The sequence below is a fragment of the Oryx dammah genome, unplaced genomic scaffold (genome assembly GCF_014754425.2).
Source record: "Oryx dammah isolate SB20612 unplaced genomic scaffold, SCBI_Odam_1.1 HiC_scaffold_2, whole genome shotgun sequence".
NCBI lineage: Eukaryota > Metazoa > Chordata > Mammalia > Artiodactyla > Bovidae > Oryx > Oryx dammah.
In genome coordinates, this window is record NW_024070186.1 from 195,070,859 (window position 1) to 195,094,934 (window position 24,076).

General features: G+C 49.0%; 1 protein-coding gene across 1 annotated transcript; it reads right to left on the reverse strand.

Annotated features, from left to right (window-relative positions):
* Positions 1–2,876: 2,876 nt before the first annotated feature.
* Positions 2,877–19,149, reverse strand: KDELR2 (KDEL endoplasmic reticulum protein retention receptor 2). The gene is made up of 5 exons (XM_040231190.1): positions 18,910–19,149; positions 10,394–10,494; positions 7,481–7,639; positions 6,273–6,525; positions 2,877–4,933 (listed from the first exon to the last, which is right to left on the reverse strand). The coding sequence occupies exons 1-5, from the start codon at positions 18,998–19,000 to the stop codon at positions 4,899–4,901; spliced, it is 639 nt and encodes a 212-aa protein (XP_040087124.1). The 5' UTR covers positions 19,001–19,149; the 3' UTR covers positions 2,877–4,898.
* Positions 19,150–24,076: the final 4,927 nt, after the last annotated feature.

Below are 24,076 nucleotides of genomic sequence, written 5' to 3' on the forward strand. Positions count from 1 at the left end.
GGATTGGGGGCAGGAGGAGAAGGGGACGACAGAGGATGAGATGGCTGGATGGCATCACCGACTTGATGGACGTGAGTCTGAGTGAACTCCGGGAGTTGGTGATGGACAGGCAGGCCTGGCGTGCTGCGATTCATGGGGTCGCAAAGAGTTGGACACGACTGAGCGACTGAACCGAACTGAAACACGGCGCCAGCCCCGAGGGCTTTGTCAGCCCAGAGACACCCCGCAGTTAGTGGCGGATCTGGGGCTCAGCTCACACACGTCTCTGTGGGCTGCGAGGCTGTGACGAAGTTGCCCGCCCCCCGCAAGGGCTGCTGCTGCCGCAGCCAAGTCGCTTCAGTCGTATCCGATTCTCTGCGACCCCATAGACCGCAGCCCACCAGGCTCCTCCGTCCCTGAGATTTTCCAGGCAAGAATACTGGAGTGGGTTGCCATTTCCTTCTCCACCCCGCAAGGGCAGGGGTTAGGAGTACCTCGTTAGGACCTTCCCTGGTTCAGAGCCTGAAGCCACTCGCCTGCTTGGTGCTGGGGAGTGGGGAGTAGCCTGATCTGCCTTCTTTCCTTCCTCCAAGCTGGTCGTAGGTTCTGACCACTTCTCGGCCTCTCTGCTCCCCTCCGCCCGGGTCCGAGCCCCCTTCATCGCTTGCCTGACTGAGTCTCCCCACTGCTCTCCCCAACTCTGCCCTGTTTCCCCTCCTCTTCAGTGCACTGCCCTTACAGCAGCTGGAGTGACGACGAACCGTCAGACCAGGCCCATCAGCTTAGAATTTTGCAAGCCTACACTTTGTGCATCCAACCAGTCCATCCTAAAGGAAATTCTTCCTGAATATTCATTGGAAGGACTGATGCTGAAGCTCCAATACTTTGGCCACCTGATTCAAAGAACTGACTCATTGGAAAAGACCCTGATGCTGGGGAAGATTGAAGGCGGGAGAAGGGGACGACAGAGGATGAGGTGGTTGGATGGCATCACCGACTCCATGGACATGACTTTGAGCAAGCTTCTGAGTTGGTGATGGAGTGGGAGGCCTGGCCTGCTGCAGTCCATGGGGTTGCAAAGAGCTGACACAACTGAGTGACTGAACACTTTGTGCATAAAATGGACTCCAACCTCTTGCAGAGTCTTTTCCCTGGGAGTCACACATCGCAGGTTTGCAAATGCATGGTTGTCTCCCCAAGTTAGGGCTACTTTCTCCCTTCCTCACTCACCTTGCTTGCTGCTTCCCCCTCCACCCCCAAAATATACCCAGCTCGTTCTCGCCCCAGGGCTTTTACTGTCTCTGTTTCCTCGGCCAGAGTCTGCTCCTCCTGCAGGTATTTCCCTGTCACTGTCTCACTCCATTTGGGCCTCAGCTCTAACATGGTCTCTAGAGCTTTTCCTGAAAATGAAGTCAAGCAGATAGCGTATGCTTGAAGACTCACTTTTTAAGTGCCCAATGCCAAACTAGGTCAGAAATCTGCAGTATTATGTTCTAATAGTATAAAAAAATGACAATCCTTGTCATTGTTTGAAAGGATTAGTGCTATATTACAGGCTTCCCAGATGGGTGTTGTAAAGAATCGGTCTGCCAGTGCTGGAGAGGTGGGTTCGATTCCTGAATCGGGATGATCCCTTGGAGAAGGGAATAGCTATCCACTCCAGTATTCTTGCCTGGGAACTCCCACGGACAGAGCACCTTGACACGCTACAGTTCATGAAGTTGCCGAGTCCGACGTGACTAAACACGCACTCAGTAACAGTCTTGCAGTAAAAGTGCTGTATATTACACTGCAAGTTACTTTTAGGTTGAAACGGATAAAAGAGGGAACTGTTTCAGAACTGGAGGAGACCCCAGCACCACCTCAGCACCTGCACAGCTCATAAGACCGCACACTTCAAAAGCTAACCCAGGTCAGGTTTGGGGGCCCTGGTGGGATGGCACAGTGATTACTGAGCAAAGTGCACGGTCCTTGGAATCTACCTTCGGCCACTAGAGGGCGAAGCACATAGGAGAAAGACACATCGAGCCCCAATTCAATCAGCCTTCACTCAGATGGGTGGTTTTGCAACGTACTAGGGAGTCAGGGTCTGAAGGGAATGCAGGCTAACAAGGGCAAAACTACCAATGCAGTCAAATGCATCAGAGGAGCTCCTGGCTGAATTGGTTCCAGCCAGCTTTCAAGGAAGCTGTCCCAAGCTGAGCACAAAGGGAGGGGAAAGAGGGTCCCTGCCTGAGGTCCCCAGCACTCAATGTGCACCAGTCTCAGGGCTGTGAGCTTCAGGACAGGGCTCTTTAACACCTCACAGATATCCTATGGTGGAGTCTCTGCTGGTGACAGAGCAGCAACACGGCTCACGTTAACTCCAAGGTCAGGGCTGGACTGTGAGGGGCCAAGACTCCACACATCTGACCCCAAAGCCTGTGCTTTTCCTAGCGTTCCCACGGATCACTAATGATTTCTGTTGAAACCAAATCTTTGCTCGACCATTCCAGCAAGCTGTCTGACTTACTGGTATCTCTGGGCTGGATCTTCCCTAGCAAGGCTTTCTACCTGCAACTTTTTCTCTACCCGTTTCTCTTTGACAGGCTGTAAGGAAGCAGGAAACCTTGGTTTTTTTGGCTGCACTGAACAGCTTGCAGGATCTTGGTTCCCCGACCAGGGCCTGAACCTGGGCTACTGCAGTGAAAGCACTGAGGGCTAACCAGTGGCCCGCCAGAGAATTCCCTGGGAAACCTTCAAACCCCGTGATTGGACTAGACAGTGTTGGATTGGTGTCTGTAAGCAGCCAACACCCAGCATCTTTTCAGAGTTACTTAGTGGGCAAATCTGTTAATTTTGCTTTTTTCTTTATGTTTAAAGAAAAAACACAAATTCACACAAATAAAACAGCTTGATAAAAAGTATATATTACCTGATAACCTTTATTCAGGAAGTGAGAGTAATTCAGAAACAGTGCTTCGTGAGGTGCGTCAGACAATGCCTCTGTTCCCGCGTGGGCCAGGACACTGCCCCGGTCCCACGCCCCCCAAGTACCTGTGGAGACATCACCCTAGTGGACCACAGGATGGTGGCAGCATCTCAGCCAGCTTTACTTTTCCTGGGGCAGATGGCTGGCGGAGGCGTTGACACTCCATGCTTCCGCAAGTCCCAGATCCTTGCTCTATGCGCTGTGCTCGCCGAAGGAGGAGCCCAGCTCGTGTTTGATTTACATGCGCAAAAACAGACTCTCCCGGCCACCAGTTTGTGAACGCTGGGGTCTGCTCCACGTAGGCCAGGATTTCCCACCCTTCCTCCTTGCCATTAGAATCTTCCAAAAAGGATGAAAACAGAAACTAAACTAGAATGCCTGAAAGAAAGATACTCTGATACACAAAAGCAAAGACATGAGGTGGGGGGCGGGGGGGGGGGGCGGCGGGTGAGAGCGCTAAGGACAGGAGGTTAAACTGTGCAGCTGCACTGCCTGTTTAGAAAGATGTCTGGAGACACACTAGATACAAGTGAAATCCATCCCGTTCCCTTCCTTCCCAAGGTACTCTAATGCCGTAAACAAGACTGCGACGTCCCTTTTGTGGTAAGCACTGTTAGTATTCAATACTTCAACGTTCATGGTGCATCACAAAAAAACCAAAATTGTATGTTTTTGCATAAGTCAAGGAAAAAATGCAGCAAATCAATACAATGGCAAAATCAGGGGGAAAACTGCAATTTAAAAAAAAAGAGGTTTTAGATTAAGGGAAGAACAAATGTTTGTGGCCCTATATAGAGCTTCTGTTGCCAATAGAAAAACAAAGAATAAAACCCATCCTGACATAGGATGTTCCAAAATCCTAATTCAGAAAAAAAGACAATTTATTCTAGGTTTAATAAAATGTTTATTTAGGATGGTAACAGAAATCATGCAAGAGCACAGTAAAAACAAAAAAAAAAGAGTAAGAGGAATGGCAATTGGTGCTGCCAATTTAAAAAAAAAAGTAAATCATTCTGCTATCCAAAAGGGATATGAAAAACCACTTCAATCTGAGAACAGACATGGTTGTAGTAATCTTCTGGAATTGTAAATTAAAGTGATAGGTAACCACTTGTGTTCCATTCCTCAGAGGAGTCCTAAGTCCAAACTAATGTTTCTTGCACGTCACGCTCAGACGGCAAGCAGCCCAGAGCCCCCTCGCCCCCACAGCAAGCTTTTTGACACCCTCGGAACAGTCTCAAACTGACACTTCTTAGTAGGGGAGGAGGGCAGGCACCTTTGGTGACTCTTAAACGAGACTCCATCTACATTCAGAATGTTCAAATTTCGGTAATGAAAACCTTCAGACTTGCAAGTCATCCTTACCAGTCTCGTGTAGTGTTTGACGTCTAGGGAAGGAGTTCCACATCACTGGGAAGCAATTTGAACGGATGTACCAAACTGGACATAGTGTCTCAGATTTCAAACAAAGATAACTCATCTTTTGGCAAAAAAAAAAGAACAAATAAATATAGTGGAATGCAAGTTTGATAGATGGAGGAATATATTATCTACTGACTGTCAAGGAGTACGATTTCATTGCAGACACAAAGAATCAACAATTTCAAAGAATTAAAAAAAACCCAAAACAGTTTGCACTTATTCCTCACAAAATCTTCACTTTTGGAACTACCCCCAATTGAAGCTACACACTGACTTTATTAATACAGCATTAAGTTTCTTTGTGTAAAAAAATCTTTGTACATAGTAATAAAAAAAGATAAGGCAAGATGCATTAAACAGAAACCTTCTGGTTCTTTCCCTCTGGGTTCTTACAGAGCCACTGATGACTGTCTGCAACAGAAGAGCTGAGTTTCCAATTTTCCGTATCAAGCATCTTGAGCCTTTGCTGTGGTAAGAATTCTGTCCGAGCACCCTGAGGACAGATGCTGGTGGTGGTCTTTGGCACTTACGCAGGCAGACTGAGCTTCTTTCCCTTGAGAACTACAAGTTTAAAGACAGGGATGAAAACAAAAGGTTACTCATCCTGATGTACTTCAGGTTCCTTCTTCCCACTCCTAGAAGTTTATCATACAAGACACCTCAGAGCAAGGTCCAAGGAAATGAGCTTCTGATAAGCACCAGGCATCTGACTTGGGTGTCAATAAACACAGTCCTCTGAAGTAAGAGAATGTCATATACACAGATTGGAATCTTCTTAATGTATCCGGATGCCATAGCAACTGAATTTAAAAATACTAGTTCAATTGAAATTGTCTTTTAATTCCTGGCAGCTTTTCGTCATCGTGACTTAATCCCCTAATTACATATATTGACACATAACAGTTATGAAAATTTTGGATGTTAAAAAAAAAAGAGTTAAGATACATATGCCCTTGTATCTAGCAATTCCACCATTAGAAAGTTTACTGTATAGGCAGGATTCTTACCGGCTATAGAGTAAGCTATTCTTTACTGTACAGCCAGGATTCCTTAGCTGGGAGGCGTGAGGAGAAGGGGGTGACAAAGGATGAGACGCTTGGATGGCATCACCAACTCAATGGACATGAGTCTGAGTGAACTCTGGGAGTTGGTGATGGACACGGAAGCCTGGCGTGCTGCAGTCCATGGGGCCGCAAAGAGTTGGACACGACTGAGCAACTGAAGTGAGCTGAGGATTCTTAGCCTGGGATGTGTAGTTGGGTCTCAGGGCCCCTGAACTCCCTAAAACTTATAGCGCATGTTTGCGTGAATACACGTAACTGCATTTTTCTCTGAGCAAGGACCATGGCTTTCATCAGATTTGTGCCAGGTTCACATGTATTCTATTCACACAAAGGCAAACATATATACATACAAGGCCGCTGAGTTAAACACTGGATTTTTAAGCCCAGACACCCATGAACAGGGGGCTGAAAAAATAAACTATTTATAATAATAAATAATAAACATAAGACTCCACTGCTATTAAAAGTCATGCAAATGTCCAGGAAAAAGAACAAATTATAGAACAGCATGTTGAGTTTAAATCATGTATCATTAAACCATTATGTTTACTGAAATATTAACGATGATTATTTTGGAGTGGTAGGATTCTGGGTGATTGTTTTCAGAATTATTAATTCTGACTGGTTTTACAATGAAAATGTGTCACTGTAGAAAAACAATAAAATTATAGCAAAAAAAGAAAAAAAAAGATTGAAAATCCTGACCAAGAATTCTACCTGACGGTCACTAAGATGTGCTCTGAAGCCAGTTCGCCTTCTGAGCAAGTGTCAGATCAGAAGCACGATGGCCACGGGAGCCCTGGAGAGGGAAGCGGGCAGCACAGGGCCTGGCGCACCTTTCGTGATGTACAAGTAGAAGAAGTCGCAGTAAAGGATGGTCTGGACAACGCCGGCCACCACGGCGATGAGGTCGAAGAAGCCCTCGAAGTAGAAGCGCCAGATCCAGTTGACGAGGTACAGGGCGCGGTAGAGGCCCAGGAAGAACAGGTAGTGGGTGGTGATGGTCTCCGCCTCCCCGGTCTTGCTGATCATGAAGAGCTGCGGCAGGATGGCCACTGACTCCAGGTAGATGGAGAAGGTCCACAAGATCTGAGGGAGAAGCCGCAGCCCCATCAGCGCCCGGCGCCTGCTGCGGGCTCACAGCACACACTCCTGCCTCACCGTAAAGCAGCATAAAGGGAGCGGGTCTGGGCATCAGCGCCCAGGACAGAGCAGCTTTGCACTTTAATAAACCACAGAAACTTAAGCCACATATAAAGGCGCAGACCCCCGGGACAAGCGAGGTTCCCGCACACCTGCACCTCCTTGGATCTCCCTCCCGGGTCTCGCCAGCGCTGTACTCTTCCCTGGGCAACTGCCTGACTCCTCCAACGCGATGCTTCTCCCGCTCTGGATCTGGGGCCCTGAACCAGCCCCGCTCCCTCCCAGGGAGACAGGACTGGGCACTGGGTCCCTTCACCCCCTCACTGCTGTTCCTCCTTTCCAGATGACATAAATCATTTCACTCTTTTCTTACTCTTCAGGCTTTTTGTGGCATGGTTAAATCAAAGGGCTAAGAAGTCAAGAGTCGTAATCACACAAGCTCTCTTCCCAACCCAGCACTTCATTCACGCCTAGAGAGGAAGGGTCTGGAAGGGGTCCCTGGAGGGTTTACACCCAGGCACTGCCGCCACCAGGGGACAACCACGGCCTCACTCCGGGACGCTTGGGGCTGGATGGAGCACTGGGGAGCAGGCCACCTCACCACGTGGCGCGGCGCTGGGCACCAGGCAGTCTGCACTTCCTCAAGACAAGGAGTGCAGCGGCTCGGTGTCACAGAAGCCAGGCTTACATTCTAAAGGAGAGTCAGCAGACAGATGTTCAAGCGGGTGTCTGACCTGGCAGCTTAATTCTTGCCCAGGATTTGTTTACATCAAACTACGATTGATTGCTAACCCACTCCCCACCCACGCCCCCAAAACACAAAATAGAACCCCATTAACTGAAAACAGGTCTATTTCCTTAGGGAACTACGCATGACTACCTAAGTAACCTCTTAACTAACCTCCAGAGGAGAGAAATCATGATTGACTAGAAATGAGAGGCCGCCCACAGGGACCACCAGAAACTCCACTCGGAAAGTATCATGATTTCCATCGTAGGTCGCCTTGAACTTCATGTAGATCAGGTACACTGTGGCATAGGAGCAGGCGATGTAGATGAGCTAAAAAGGTGAAAAAAACAGATGCTGTGCCATCAGCGTGTTACAACTGCTCCAAGTCCCCCGGCTTTCTACACCAGCCACAGGTATATATGTCAAATTTAAATACAGTAAAATCCACTTTTCGGGGGGTATACAGTTCCATATGTCATAAAACCACCACCATAATCAAGACACAGACCGGTCCTAACAACCCCACACCAATTCCCTCCTGCTGCCCTACAGAGTCATGCCTTTCCCCCAAGCCTAACCTCTGGCAAGTGCCAGTGTGTTCTCAGTCCCTGCACTTTTGGCCTTTTCTAGAATTCCATTCCATAAATGGAAGTGTAACAGTATGTCACCTTTCAGACCAGTTTTTTTCAGTCAACATAACAACCGGAGATCCAGCCGTGTTGTCTGTCGTGTGTATTAAGAACTGGTCCTCTTGTGTCTTTACGAAGAGGCAGTCACAGAGGTTCATCCACCCACCAGTTAGAGGACAGGCGGGCTGTTTACAGCTTGTGGGGTGGGGGATGGAGCCGCTGTCAACACCTGTGCACGGGCTTTTGTGGGAACATAAGCCTTCACTTCTCCTGGGTAAAGGCCTAGGAGGGTGGCTGCTGGACCGAGTGTTCAGCGTAAGTTTAACTTGATGACAGCCTGCCAAGCCTGCCAAGAAATGGATTTTTAATCTCTTTGTAAATTATTAGATAGTTGCCTTAGAAAAGAAAGTGAATGGCAAGTTCAATAAAGTTCAAAACCAAGGCACTTCCTTACGGCATGAAGATATTTCTGAGCTAGCACTTTTCAAAAGATAACAGACAATGTCACTCATGTTACACCTCGCAATGACAGTTTTAACTCATGTTACTTTAACACTGAACGTTCAGGTTGTTGCTATGAAATTTCGTCTGGTAACAACAAAAGCAAAACCAAAAGTAAGTGATGACTGTACAATGCACAGCTATTCAAGGGCTTACAATTAAGTTATATGGTATTTCATATTCAAAAGGAAAAACACTATATACTCATCTGAACCCAAGAAAAAGTCTGACATTCTGAGATTACACCAATTTTCAGACTGCAGAATTTTAGGCTCAAGAACCTATAAACACAGGCAGCTGGAGTATCAGCCACATGACCTGGTCCTACTTCCCTCTAGCCAAGTAAACTTGCAAAATTTGATTCGGAAAACACTGGGGTCAATTGACGTAAGAGGAAAATGAGAGCAATCATCAAGTCCTCATATACTTCAAAACAAGACCTGAACTGTCCCAGGCATCATGAAGTTATATTCTCAAAGAGTTAACAAAATACCAAACTGTCGACTCTACCCACAATACTGAAGAGGCCACACACACACCCCTTCTCAATGCAAAGTCAAGGAAGACTGAAACCCTATACTGTCAGAGGCGCTCTCTCCACACAAAAATACGTGCATATATGCCTGTGAATAAACACATACTCCATGTGTATACACAACACACACACACATCTACGTACAGTCTCCCCTGCCCCGCCCCCAGCAGGACATCCAGTGGAGGCACAAGCTGGCCGGGGGGTTGCGCCCCAGGCCCCCACCCACAACCAGCCCCGATGCATCCACCAAGGCTTAGCAGCCACTGAACAAAGCAGCTCTTTTTCTTCTCTCACCCATGTTTGCCATTTAAAGTAAGAAGCCATGAGCACATAAAACCCGGCTCTCATGCCCCTGATTTTCAGGATTATGTTTGGAAGCAACAATTAAGCAAGTAAGGATTCCTGAAAGCTGGGGATCCTGAGAGGGAGAGGAGGGGAGGGGATTCCTGCTCCTGTACCTCTGACAGCTACAGTTTTAACTTGCCTGGACAATAAGCAAGGACACGGCCATTTCTAAGGAAGCGAATTCCTGATGAATTCCCATCACTTAGTAACGAAGAACGGAACGACTCTAGGTAACTCGAATGTGCGGTCACAGCAGCAATCGCAAGCTAGTCATCTGCCCAGGGCCGCCTGCTGTCTGCTCCCCTGCCAGAACCAGGGGTGCTGCCTGCCGTCCGCAGCCCTCAGTGTGCCCTGGGGGTGCTCACCACGTGCAAGTTCAACGCCGGCAGAGCGGACCCAGACTGCGCAAAGCGTGGCATGTGTACCGCCCACGGCGCACAAGAGGCTAGGTGTATGCAATTACGCTGCATTTTGAGAGCCACACATTTGTCTTCCTGTGAGTTAGGGAAACTGACACCAAGGGTGGCACGGATACTAGCACTTGGGGCGAGTTAAAAGGCTTAGAAACCATGTTAAGTAAACTGCGGTGCAGACGTGGCTTAAGCACAGCAAAGGCGACACGCGGACGCACGCCCAGGCCCCACAGAGAGGCGGGAGCAGGCGGGGTGGCCGGAGCCCGCCTGCTCCTCCTCGTCCTGAACCAACCTGCTGGCCTTTCCCAGGGACCCTGTCATTTCTCACTGCTTGAAAACACAACAGTCACCCCTCTTTCTTTGAGGGTTTTCCAGAGCTTCAGAAGTTTATCACAGTTGAGGAACTTAAGACCAAGAAATCTCTAAGTGCAAAGTGCTTTAATTAAACAGATACTGCTTTGGTACTGGAAAAAATATGCTTAATGATAACTATTCCGAGCTTTACGTACTAGGTGGTCTCAAAAGGCTTACATAAACAACAGCACATCTAGACATTATTCTTGAAGATGCTTAATTAAGTGCAGAGGTGACATAAGTTTAACAGTTTCCATAGGTCTGTGAATTATGGACCAAACACACTCCATTGGGTGCCACACCATACCTTCATAGACGTATTATACAATGAAATAAATGAAGTAAAAAGATCCAGGTAACGAGTTGTGAAGACCAGTGCAAACAGAAGCTGGCTTTTCCCAGAAATACCTGAAGAAACAAAAGCAAAGTGTTAGAAATATACCAAGAGCTCCGTGATTCTTGAAGTCGATACCATGGCGGGACTGCAGGGACGCGGGGCACCAGGCGCCAAAGCCACGGGCTGGGACGACTCCAAACGCATGAGAGCAGCTTCAACCTTCCTGTCCCTCAGCATCCCTGAACAGACAAGGCGACGAGGAACCAAGTGGGGGCCCTGCTTCAAGGAAAAGTCTCCCCCTGGCTTGGCCTCCTACGGTGACTTTGGGAGGCAGCTTTACTTGGAGGAGATAAAAACTTTAAAAAAAAATTATCTTAGATGAACCACACAACCAAACTCAGACTCACACAAACATGCTCCTGGAGGCTATGGCAACAAGAGGGTGGGCACCTACTAGCCTTCCAAAGCAGCACCTTTTACTGTTTTAACATCTTGAAACTCTTTCTCCCTCCAGTCGCCACTGCCCCCTCCCTCCAGAGCCCAGGGACAGTCGAAACGATGAGGCCACCTGCCAGGTCACCTGTCGTCTGGATTTGGCCAGATAGTGATGTGACAACAGCTGTGTACCGTGGCTTTCAGATGTTGAAGAGCGATTTTTTGAGGAAAATGAATCTCACTAGGTGTCAGGACCCATCTCCCCTCACCTACATTGTAAACTTCACATCATGAGACAGTTAAGCAAGTTTGTTCTTAGTGGAAATGTCACTGCACCCAAATCATTAGCAATATTCTTCCAGAAGGTGAAAATCACATTGTTTTATTAAATGATATTTTACAAACAACACTACTGTCCAAAACTATTTTACAGCTTGTTGAAGCGAAAAGCCTAGCTCTGAGGATGTCATTTTTGGAGGAATAACTGCAGTTCCCCCCTATTCACAAAAATAAACGAAGAGAAACTGAAGAAACAGCAGTCTCGATCGCTCTGGATCCATCAGTAGTGGCCAATTTCAAGGGCCAAAGGTGGAGATACAAATACAGCGAGTAAGCGTGCCCCTTTCGTCTTTTCCCCAGTGGCAGGGAAGTTTCTTTTTTTCTTATCACAGATCAATGCTCCAAAGGAGAATCGACGAGACTGCTGTTGACACAGGGAACATGCGAGAGAAGACAAGACGGGGAAGAGGGCCGGGAGCACGCCACTTCAAGTCGGACGACTGTGGGAGCCTTGCGAGAGAAAGTCCCAGCTTGTTTTCTGTGTGGTTCTTTCCCATATTTTAAGTTAAAAAATGACAGAATACATATAGGCAAGTTTTGTTGTAAAGGGTTTATTCTCCTGAAAATTTGGAAGCCAGGTAAACTGAAATTGGCCCTTGTTTTCAGAATTCCTAGACTAAAAATCGGACTGGCATATCGCTTTTATAACGCCCCTTTGATGCAACCCAATTCCCATCAAAGTCATCCTTGAAGACACCCTCCCTTGGTGCGCTGCTTATTCATCCAGCAAGTACAGAAGATCCACTTCACGAGGCTGCTGCCCAGCTCCTGTGGCAGCGCTTACAAAGCGCCCTGTGGTCATCTGGTCGCCCGTCTCCTGCCCCTCCAGAGACCCACCGTGCGCGCACGCACATGCACACACGCACACACACATGGGGTCTGACACACACCAGGGCCCAGAAAATATCTGCTGAATGAATGAACAGATAAAAAAAAAAAAACACGGTAATTTGATTATATTCATGTCGTGGGGGTAAACTCATTTTGTGGTATTTTGAGATAAGACTTCCAAAGAGTTTTTAAGTCATACTGTGTCTGACTGTAAACAGGTGTGTGCTCCGGGCTCTGCCCTAATTTACTGCCCGCCAGAGGCTGGGGCAAAGGAGAAGGGCACAGGCGGCGTGTGGCCTGCAGCTTGTCCTGCGGTGTAAAACCTGGGCGGGAACCACCCTGCTGGAGACCTGAGTGCTGCGTGCCCACACAGTTCTGCCCGACTCTTCCCGGCCTGGTTCCTGAAGAGCAGGCAGCAGCTTTCCCCTTTAACACAGAAAACCTGTCTGTCTTCTCAGGAAGGTAGGGTTCCCAGCTGAAGACAGAGCGGGCAGGACAGGAATCTCCTTCCGGGGACACTTGCTATGAAGCGGGAGGCGCTCCCACAGTCAGTTCCCAGGTTGAGACTTAAGGACACGAAGGCCAGGGTAACAACTTCTGGAGACCACTCACTCTCAGCGCTTCTGTAACAAATGTACTGCACCTCCACACCAGCGAGCACCTCCACACCAGCGAGCACCTCCACACCAGGGAGCACCTCCACATCACACCAGGGAGCACCTCCACACCAGCGAGCACCACTCGTAAAATGGAAACCAATCATCGCACACACCACCATTCCCATCTTCTCCCACTGGGCCAAGTGAAGGTTAATGAACGCCTCCAACTAAGCATTCCAGTGTACATGACCTTAAATTATGCTGTAGGTTAAAAGCTGCATTTCTCATATTTCCATTGGTTTACAGAAAAAAACCCTCAACCAGATGGACAAGCCTTCTGTGAACTGTTTCTTCCTGCCAACACTGGACGCACCCAAGCACCACAGGTCGAACAGCAGGAAAACCTGCAGGGCAGCGCTCACCCGGCGGCCCGGGCACCAGGCGCCGACCCACTGCCTCCAAGGTTCCAGATGCTCTCCTAACGGCCACTAGCACCCCGGCACAAGGCTCAGCAGCGGGCCCACCCTGCTCCTGTGAGCAGGGGAAGGGGCTGTGGGGCCAGAAGGTGTGGGTTCAAGCTCAGCTCTGAGCGCACTAGGTCACACAGGGTCGTTACACACTCGGCCCCCCAAACCTCACTTTCTCCACCTGCCAAACAGGGCAAAGTGTGGGCCTGTTGGGAGGACCGTGTTTGATAGCTGCCATGCTTGCGGGTGCTTAGTGACAGCTCTGACTACGTGCTGCTTTGCCACCTTTTCCTGTTTTCAGCGAAACCGATGCTGTTTTATTAAAAACACCACCTGGGCCCACGTACCTGGAATAAAAAGCAAAAGGACCCTGTAAACACCCCTCCCATCTCCACTTTAAACACGACGCTCCAGACTTTTTTAAAGCCCCTTTCTCTGTACGTGTACTCACACGTTTGCCCCTTAAAATGGGCCACACTATCTCTTCGTTCACAACTTGTTTTCTCAACTTAGTATTTCAGACATATCTTCTCCTGTTAACACTTCTACCTTATTCTTTTTGATGGCTGCATAGTGTTCTGCAGTGTCAATGTACCAACATTTGTGTGACCCCTCCACACAAGTGGACATTTGGGTTGTGTACAATTTTTGTTCTTGTAAACGCTCCATGAATATCTTTGTATCTATAAATAGTGTTCTGTATTTATTTGGGTACAACAAACCCCTTTATACCTATATTTAGTTTGTTCACCTACATGACAATTTCTGTAGTTCAAATTCCCTAGAAATGCTGATAAAATATATGAACACTTTAACTTTTAAAATAATGTCAAATTTCTCCTACACAGGCTGTGCCAATTTACATATTCACAACACCAGATGAGAATACTCTTTACTTTACATCCCTGCTGACATCAAGATGTTGTAAACCTCCGACTTTTTCCCACCCAGCTGCAAGCGATGGCATGCACTGCTCTTTTAACACCCAAACTGCTGACTACTAATGAGGCAGGGCATTCCTTCACTCTTAACTGGCCTTCTGTTATTCTTCTATAAACTGCCAGCTTCGCTCATTTACCTATCAGGGTGTCTTCTTTTTTAATTTGGAGGATTAATTAATTAAATTAATTTAATTTAAAATTAAACATTAATTTTAAGGTGGATATTAACCTTTTGCCCCTTAGATATATTGCAGATTATTTCTCTCAATTTACTGTCCCTTGACTGTGACGATATTCTGAATTAGGAAGGTAATCTGGGGAGGCGAATCACCCTGTCTGTTCTCCTCTGCCCGGTCCTATCCAGGACCAGGCATGGTATAAACATGCATTCGGGTTGCTTCTATGTCCATCAGCAAAGTCGCATACTTTCCTCATGGAGGTCTCACACCCTCCTTGCTGTGAAATCAGGGGAGCCCTCTCCAGGGTCTTTCTCGCCACTTCAGATCCATAGTGTTTACTGCCCATGTGGTTTAATATCCTGTATTTTTATCTTTTTATATAGATCTTATTTCAGCTAAATTGCAGCTTTCTTGAGAGCAGAAACTTTGACAGCGGCAAGCTGCTGCTCAGAACTGTGTCCCCAGCGCCTTGTGGCCACAGAGTGCGTGGTCAGTAAGCAAGAGCCATGAGTACCCGGCACTCCCAAGAGCGGAGGCGACAGCTGCTACAGAGGGAGCCAGGAACGGGAGGCAAAAGCTTCCTGGAGTATTCAGAGACGATAAAAGGAGAGGTGCTTTCCTTGTGCTTCAAAAATATAAACTGTCACGACGAGGATGTACGGCACAGCACCGGAAACTACACTCAGTAGTTTGTAGGAAACACTAAGGGACAGGCTGAAAAAGAACACACACCCCTGAACCACTGTGCTGTACACTTGAAACCAACACAACACTGTGAATCAACCACACTTCAATAAACAACAACAGAGAGGAACCTCCCCCAATCTGGAGGAGTCACTACAAAATAAACAAACAAAATGCCAGTTCACTGCATACCACTTAAGACAATTTAAGAGGAAATATATTAAAACCTAAAACTTAAGCACACTTAAGAGCCAAGAAAATGGCTGCTTTCTGTAAATCAGATACATTCACTGCAAATAAACTACCTTCTAATAAAATTCAACCTATAAAGGCCACACATACGCATATATACGCTGCAGCATGATAAGCAGCAAAGGACACTGCACACTGCTGTCGAGTTCAGCAGGATGAAAACCTACAGCTCGCACGGCAACAGCCAACAGCAACTACGTGACAGGCGGAGGAGAGAAGGGAAGGACCAGGACGGAAGGCTGGGAGCCTTGAGCTCAGAAGAATCCACCAGCAGCTTAAGCCCACTGGACATGGCACTAATAACCATCAGCATACAGGAAAATGCAGACAGGAAGTTCATCACCTACAAACCAAGGGGTGTTCCTCCGACACTCCCCAGGCCCAAGTTTGGGACACTGTGGATCCAGCTGCATTCAGAGCTCAGGAAGACGAGGACTCACATTTCATTCATCCCTCCATCATGACAATGCAGACAGTGGAGAGTGCCATTTCTAACAAAACCAAGATCAACTCCCCAGCCTCCACTTTAAAAGGTCCTTTGTGGTTGTTGTTCTGGAATTAGACAGTCCAGAAAGCAGACTCTTCCTCACTAAACTGTCTCATCCGTAATCCTAAGGGGAAAAAACCTCGTGGTTCTATAGTTGCAGCTATGTTCCAAATATGGGCCAAAATCCTAAAATGAATCCAAGACCAGTATTTTCAAAGTGAAAAACACAACCTGGACGTCTCCTAGTCCAGTTATTTGAGAAACTCATCAAATTCTTACCCTTTCAAAAGTCCCTAAACAACTTTAAATTAGGATGGAAAAACAAGGCAGCTAGTCAAATCCAGAATTTAATTCTGAATAAATGATCTCGGTGATTTTGATTTGTATAAGGCTAGAAAATCTCACATGTAAGAACGAAAATGACCCTAAGTCTGACAATGAGGATAGTTTAGTAACTATTGGAATACCAAGCAAACATACACAAATTTAACTCACCTATTTATCTTCCTTGCTATTTCGGCTTAACTATTTTATATTTTCCTAAATACTCCTAAATCTCCCAAATGAAAACAGTGAATGTCAAGAAACAACAAGACAGCAAGCCCTTTCGCTTGCTCTCATCACGCGCGCTTCCTGGAGAAGTGCACGTTCAGCACTGTGCTAACTCCCCCAGCACCTTAGCTTAGATCCATGTTAGGAGATAGTCTGCTTCAAGACTAAATGCCTTGGCAGAGAAGGGGATTCTGAGGAACATATAAAAGACTAAAAGACTCATACAAAGACTTTGGAGCAAAAATAACAATTAAAAGTAACATTTCTGGTGATGGGGTGGGCAAAATGGGTGAAGGTAGCCAAAAGGCACAAACTTCCAGCTAGAGGATAAACAAAACTTTGGGGATGTAACATACAATGGGGACTATAGATAACAAGACTGTATTGGATATTTGAAAGTTGCTAGGAGAGTAGACCTTAAAAGCTTTCATCACAAGAGAAAACAAAAGTCGCTATGTGTGGTGATGGGTGTTAACTAAACTTACTGTGGTAATCATCTCCCAATACATATATCAAATCTGTATGTTGTACACCTAAAACGAATACAATGTTATACATCGATTGTATCTTGATAAAGCAGGGATTAAAAATAACATTTCCTAGGGAATTCCCTGGTGGTCCAGTGGTCAGGACTTCACCTAACAAGGCAAGGGGTGCAGGTCAGAACCCTGGTCAGGGAGCTAGGATCGCTCATGCCTCAGGGCCCCAAAACCAAGACATAAAACAGAGACAATATTGTAATAAATTCAATAAAGACTTTAAAAATGGTCCACATCAAAAAAAAAAATCTTAAAAATAAAACCTTTTCTGAGTACAGAAAGAAATGACCTAAACTACTGACCTGGCATCAAATGCCTAAACCAAAACTACAGAGACCAAATAGACATTTATGCAAATCTTTCACTGTGAGTTACTCCTTGCCTGTACACCAATCCTGGCTCTAACAGTAATCTCACCTCCCTGTGCCTCAGGTACCTCCTCTAGGGAATGGGGGCAAGGGCACTTCCTTCATAAGGTTATTTCAAGGACTATGTGAAAGTGTTAGTCATGTCTGACTTTTTGCGACCCCTTGCACTGTAGCCCACGAGGCTCCTCTGTCCATGGAACTCTCCAGGCAAGAATACTGGAGTGGGTTGCCACTCCCTTCTTCAAGGGAGATTCCCAACCCAGGGATCAAACTCAGGTCTCCCGCATTGCAGGCAAATTCTTTACCGTCTGAGCCACAGGACTACGTGGGATAAGCCATATAGGCATTTACCTCACTACCTAACACACAGCAAGCACTTAAATATCAGCTCTCACAATGGCTGAAATTACTTCGCGGTCATTGGCTGAAATTACTTTGCTGTCATTGGAAACACAACTGAACCTCTCAGAACTCTGCATAAATTGAGAGATCATCTCCAAGCCAAACACACTGGTTTCAGTACGTGGACTTTGCAACATCCATTTTGACTGCTCAAAGGTCTTTTTTGGTTCTTCTTACTTCCTGGATCTCAGCTGTGCTCCAGGGAGACAGGTGAGGCCTTAAGACTACAGCCAAAGAGGTGGTGATATTATTCTAGAGGCGAAAATAGGTAGAAATCAATCAGGTACGTGGAATTCTCTGCCACTCGGGTCATGTGGGACTCCATCTTTTACTGTCTCCGCAAAAATTAAGTTATTTAATTCTCCAAACGTTTATTATACTGAGGACATGGCATCAAAAATATGTGTAAGGAAGACTCTGTACTTTTAAGAAATCATTGAAAAATTCGCCGTTCTTAAGCTCCTACGCTAACGAAACGCAAAACCCTGCAAGGACTAGCTGAGGAAAATGGGTCTCACTGCCTCCAAGCAGCGTGTGCATGAAACGTGTACTCGCGAGGAGGAGCCGCCAACTCACTGGTGACGTGGAGTGAGGGATTACAGGAGACCACAGGAGACCTCGGTGGTACCGGGCGGCGCGCCGCAGGTCTAAGAAAAACCGTTATTAGATGGAGGCGCTCAGAGGAGTTTTGACCAACTAGATCGTCCCTCAAAGCAGTATTAACCGCCCCAAGAAATTCGCTTAGAGATCTCCCCACAGGCCCCTCCCGTGGCAGGCGCGATCCGGGACCCGAGGGCTGGGTTGAAGCCCACGGGACTCTAAAGGACAGGCCTGCCCGGGCACCTTCACCGAAAGGCCGGTCCTCCGAGGGGCAGGGTGGGGAGCGGGGTGACCTCTCCCCACGTCCGCCCCACCTCCCGGGTTGGGTCGGCTGCCACGTCAGGCCCAGCGCCACGGTCCTGCCCATCCTCCTCCTGCGCGTCCCATTGATTCGCAGGCTCCCCGCACCTCGGGACACCCCTCCCTTCCTACCCAGGGGCGAGGAGAAGGGCCCACTGAAGCCGGGGGCGCGGGGGACCGGCGTGCTGGACCCCCCGCCCCGCAGCCAAACTTTTCAGATCCAACAAGGGCCCGCGCGGTCCACTTGGCGCCTCTCCGGCCCCCGACGGCTCAAGTTCGCAGCCGATCAAGTGCAGAGCCGGGCCCAGCGCCCCGACACCGCGCCCCGGCCCGAGCTCCTACCCACAAGGGTCGCAGGCTCCCCTCGGGGCCCGGCCGCCCGCCAGCCCGGCCGAGGGGGGTGTGTCGGGCTGGCGCAGGCCTGCAGGCCCTGGGGCGGTCGAGGTCGCAAGGTCCTCCCAGGGACCCGGCCCCGCGCCCGAGCCTCTCCCGGGCCTCGCCCGCCGCTCACCGGCGCAGGAGCGCGTCTTCCAGATTTTCAGCAGCAGGATGACGATGGCCGCCAGGTGGGACAGGTCCCCGGTCAGCCGGAAAATGTTCATGGCGGCGGCGGCGGTCTGCGCGGCGGCCCCAGGCTCGGCGGCTCAGGCAGCGGCAGCGGCGGCGGCCCCAGAAAGGAAGCGGCGAAGATGGCGAGAGCGGGCGCGACGTGGCCAGGGACGTGGCCGAACTGCCGGCGCGCTCGCAGAGCAGCCTGGGAGAGCGGGCGACCGCCAAGCCCCGCCCCTTAAAGGGGACGCTCCGAGCGCAGGCCGGGCGAGAGCGCAGCTGCCGGGCTCGCTCCGTGGGACCCTGACTCCTTGCTAACTTACCCCTGCCGGGTTTCCGGCTTCCCCAGGGGTGCCAGCGATTTCCTTTAACTTTTGAAATGACACTCCCTAGTGAGGGTTTTTTCCCCCCCTCCCACTGATCTTAAGAGCTCTATCAGTTCAGTTCAGTTCGGTCGCTCAGTCGTGTCCGACTCTTTGCGACCCCATGGACTGCAGCACGCCAGGCCTCCCTGTCCATCACCAACTCCCGGAGTTTACTCAAACTCACGTCGGTCCAACCATCTCATCTTCTGTCGTCGCCTTCTCCTCCCGCCTTCAATCTTTCCCAGCATCAGGGTCTTTTCCAAAGAGTCAGCTCTTCGCATCAGGTAGCCAAAGTATTGGAGCTTCAGCCTCAGCATCAGTCCTTCCAATGAATATTCAGGACTGATTTCCTTTAGGAGTGACTGGTTGGATCCCCTTGCAGTCCAAGCGGATCTCAAGAGTCTTCTCCAGCACCGCAAATCAAAAGCATCAATTCTTCGGCGCTCAGCTTTTTTTATGGTCCAACTCTCATCTCTATACATGACAAATGGAAAAACCATAGCCTTGACTAGATGAACCTTTGTTGACAAAGTAATGTCTGCTTTTTAATATGCTCTATAGGTTTACTCTATAAAAATGTATGAGAGGGGGAAAAATTGATGTGATTGCATCACTCAAGATAAGTTGGATATTGGGGATATTGGGAAGGGTGCGGTTTATGCAGGGGTCTAAAGATTTTATCATTCTGAGGACTCTGAGAAAGTGTGCAAAATTAGGTTAGAAAATGAATATTTCTGTAGGATGTGAAAATAACAAGAAATTTCTAATGGGAAGAAGCTGATAAACAGGATATGGCTGCATAATTTACAGAGCCCAGTGCAAAATGAAAACATGGGTTCCTCGATTGTTCAAAAGCAGGAAAAAAGTGCTATTAGAGATACTGAAATGTAAAGGTTTCCCCTTTATTTTGCATTCTCTCTCGACTTGTTTCCTGTTTGCTATTTAATGTCATTCTAAGAAAAGAAAAAAAGAAAATTCAAAATTATGGTCATGAATTTTACCGTTTGTCTTTATATTGTATCGTATCATTTTTGACGGCAAATATCAGAGCATATAACACAGATGCAGAATGGAGTGTGGGTCCAAGAAAGCCCGTGATTAGTTCTGGTTTTGGACCTGGATCCCACGCAGCTGACCTGGCATTGGAGGCCCCATTAGTGGGGGGAGCACAGACACCCCCTGGCAGAAAGTAGTGATCAAATTATGAAAACCCTCACTGGTAGTGGACTGGGGGTGGGTGACTGTGGGAGAGAACATACGACTGAGTGTGGGACGTATCAGTCAGTGAACCGTATACAGAAAATAGTAGACCCAAGGACGGTGGAATGGTCTGGCTGCTACCAAGTGGTACTGACGCTCAACACGAGTGTCATTCATGAAACGTTCAGGACAAGCAACAGTCCCTTAAAGGCAGGCTGCTGCTGCTGCTGCTGCTGCTGAGTCGCTTCAGTCGTGTCCGACTCTGTGCGACCCCATAGACGGCAGCCCCCCAGGCTCCCCCGTCCCTGGGATTCTCCAGGCAAGAACACTGGAGTGGGTTGCTATTTCCTTCTCCAATGCATGCAAGTGAAAAGTGAAAGTGAAGTCGCTCAGTCGTGTCTGACGCCTAGCGATCCCGTGGACTGCAACCTACCAGGCTCCTCCGTCCATGGGATTTTCCAGGCAAGAGGACTGGAGTGGGGTGCCATTGCCTTCTCCGAAAGGCAGGCTAGAAAGCCAATAGGCCTCCCTGACTGTCTGCAGGGAAGTCCTCCCGCCCTGCAGAAGGAGGGGGAGTCAGGGCTCAAGCCTGAACCTTCATCCTTCCAGCCCCGGGGCTGAACTTGAACGAAAATTTCGATGCACCCAGTTGGTGTGAACTATTAAGATGGCTTCCAGAAGACTGGAGAAAATGATGGCTCTCGGTGAATGAGGTCAAAATGCTAGGATGTCAGGGTGTAGTGGGAATTCCTAATAATGTACTTTCACAGCCTTGAAAAATTCCACAGAAACAGCACCTGGAAAAACAGCATATACTAAGAACTGTGTTAATGATTATCTTTCATGTTTTTCTTAGAATAATAGCCTTGTTACAAACCCCGAGACCAGACCCAGAAGGGAGTATGACTGGGGTCATGAAAGCATGGACCTTGAAACACTGGGTCGGGGGTCAGGCATGAACGCTGCCCGTGTACTTGCTGATTGTTCCTGAGACTAGCCCAGAAGGGGACGGCCTGGGGTAAAAACAAGGAGATCTGGACTATGTCAGTGTAGTGTCTTGAAAAAGATAAGATCAAAGAAATTCTTGTAGCTACAATCAGGATTGAAAGCTGGACTCAGAGTGGACTCTGCATCACAGTCCAGTAGAGGCTGCAGGTCCCTTGGCCCATGGCACCAGATTTCTTGTTCTGTCTTCATTCTTGTCGCTCGCTCCCGGACCATTAGGGCAATATCAGGGCACACGGTGGGAATGGGATTTTGTCCTGCAGCAGAGAGCAGAGGACGCACCCTTCATCGAGGCCCGAGTTCAGTTGTCCTCAAACCTGGACGTGCATTTGAAGCCTGCAGAGGGCTTGCTGAGACCCAGATGGCTGGCCCATCCCCAGCGTCTGACTCAGTGGGTCTGCGGTGGAGCCCGTCAGTATTCTGCTGGGCCAGGGATGGCACTTTGAGAACCCGGCCAGAGGGACACCTGTGCCCCTCATAGTGATGACTCTCCTCCATTGGCCAGGCTAATGACAGGAGGAGCTGTCGTTAGAGAGCAACAGGGATGGTAGGGTCCGGCAAGAGAGGCCAAAAGTCAGGGGGTTCACCATGAGCATCATGACTGATCAAATCATCAAGGCTGGTGTGGCAGCCAAGAGGCCTGATCCACAGGCAGTTATGGAGAAGATTCAAGAACGTGGTGCTCCCAGACATCCCTGGTAGTCCAGTGGATAAGAATCTGCTTGCCAATCCAGGGGACACGGGTTTGATCCCAGGTCCCAGAAGATTCCACGTGCTGTGGAGCAACTTGGTCGATGCACCACAACTTCTGAGCCCAGGTGCTGCAGTTACTGAAGCCTGCCTGCCTAGAGCCTATGCTGCACGACAGTGGAAGCCACCAGAATGGCACAACGAGAAGCCCGTGCACCGCAGTGAAGGGCAGGCCCTGCTCACTGCAACTAGAGAAAGCCCTCGAGCAGCAACAAACACTCAGTGCAACCAAAAATAATTTTAAAAAATAATTATAATCTGCCTACCAATGCAGAGAATATGGGTTTGATCCCCGGACTACGAAGATCCCACAGGTGGCAGAGCAGCTAAGCCGACAAGCTGCAAATCCTGAGCCCGTGTACCTAGAGCCCGTGCTCCGCAACAAGTCAGCTTACACCCACATTTCCTGCCCACAGAGCTTTGTTGACACCACGTGCTGAGAGCTGGCTGACTGCTTGATCTACCAGCATGGGATCCCACGTCATACTACAGCCTGATGGTGGCAGACCTTCCATCAGAGGGTCCCTCCTCAGCAGAGGAGGTGATGGGGAGTGGGCCCATGACCCGCTGGCAATACTACACGCCACACCACCCAGAAGCTGCTAGGTAGGAGTGACATGATGGCACAGCCCGTGGAAGGCACAGCTGACGCGCCAGCTCGTGCTCGGCAAGCCGGGGCGTGACCCCCCAGGACAATGCAGGCCCAGAGCCCTCTGCCTGGCACTGTTCCTCACGAGGAAGAGTGTGTGGACCTGGGCACCAAGGTGTGGAAGCTGGAGTGGTCCCGTGTGTCATGTCTGTTGCTGGGTAACATTACCTCCAAACCTAGCAGCTGAAAACAATGAGCCTTCATTCTCTCACAGTTTCAGTGGGTCAGGAGTCTGGTTGCAGCTCAGCTGGGGGTCTCTGGGTCAGGGATTCAGCGATCAAGGCATTGACCAGGACTGTGATGGCCTTAAGGCCTGGGGACGATCAGCTTTCAAGCTCACTGATGTGGTTGTTGGCAGGCCTTGGGCCCTTGCTGGCTGTTGGCAGGAAACATCTGTCCTCTGCCACATGGGCCTCACCCTCCAGCAGCTAGACCATGGCAGCTGGAGTCTCTTTAAGCACACAGGTGAGAAAGAGGACATGCTCAAGGCGGAAGCCATGGTCTTTCCATCACCTGATCTTGGAAAGGGACAACCCACCACTTCTGCTGCTGGAACTCTGGACTCCGTGGGGCTAGAGTCCTCATCCCCAAAGAGAGGACACGTCTACCAAGGGACACAAAAGAGTCCAATGGGATGGTGAGCCACAGCTGCTGCCCAGGCACTTTGGGCTTCTTGTGTGCCAGGACCACCTGGCAAGGAGAAGAGTCCCACTTTGATGGGGAAATGGACCCCGATGCCAAGAGGAGGGAGGTCAGCTGCTGCTCCATAAAATTCAGGTGATCTAGTAATACGCAGAGCTTCCTGAGAGTCCTTTGCACAATTATGACCACAAATGAATGGGTCGAGTAACTTCAGTCTGACTCAGCCCCTGGGAGCTGCTTCATCGGAGGTCCTGCCCATTCCAGGGCAGCCATCCTCAGCCACCGAACATAAAGAGGCTGCCCCTTGGCTCACAGAGGACGCTCCAGTGGACATTCCCCCTCCGGAACGTCCCACCTGCTGGGCTGAGGCTATGTCAGGCCTGTGTTAGCGTTCACGTATTCTCTCCTCCCTCTCCCAGGCCTCGACCCCCAGTCAACCTCTGGCAGCCCAGGGTCTGTCTCAGTGTTGGCCTCCAAGAGCAGAGTGCTGTGGGACAGGTCTTTATCTGACCTGACCT

Bases quoted from the DNA above. Each gene is read 5' to 3' on its own strand.
- KDELR2 (XM_040231190.1), bottom strand. From the start codon at position 19,000: ATGAACATTTTCCGGCTGACCGGGGACCTGTCCCACCTGGCGGCCATC. The intron at 10,495-18,909 runs GTGAGCGGCGGG...TTGTTTCTTCAG, and splicing joins GAAGACGCGCTCCTGCGCCG to GTATTTCTGGGAAAAGCCAG. The intron at 4,934-6,272 runs GTGCGCCAGGCC...TTAAACTTGTAG, and splicing joins CTACTTGTACATCACGAAAG to TTCTCAAGGGAAAGAAGCTC.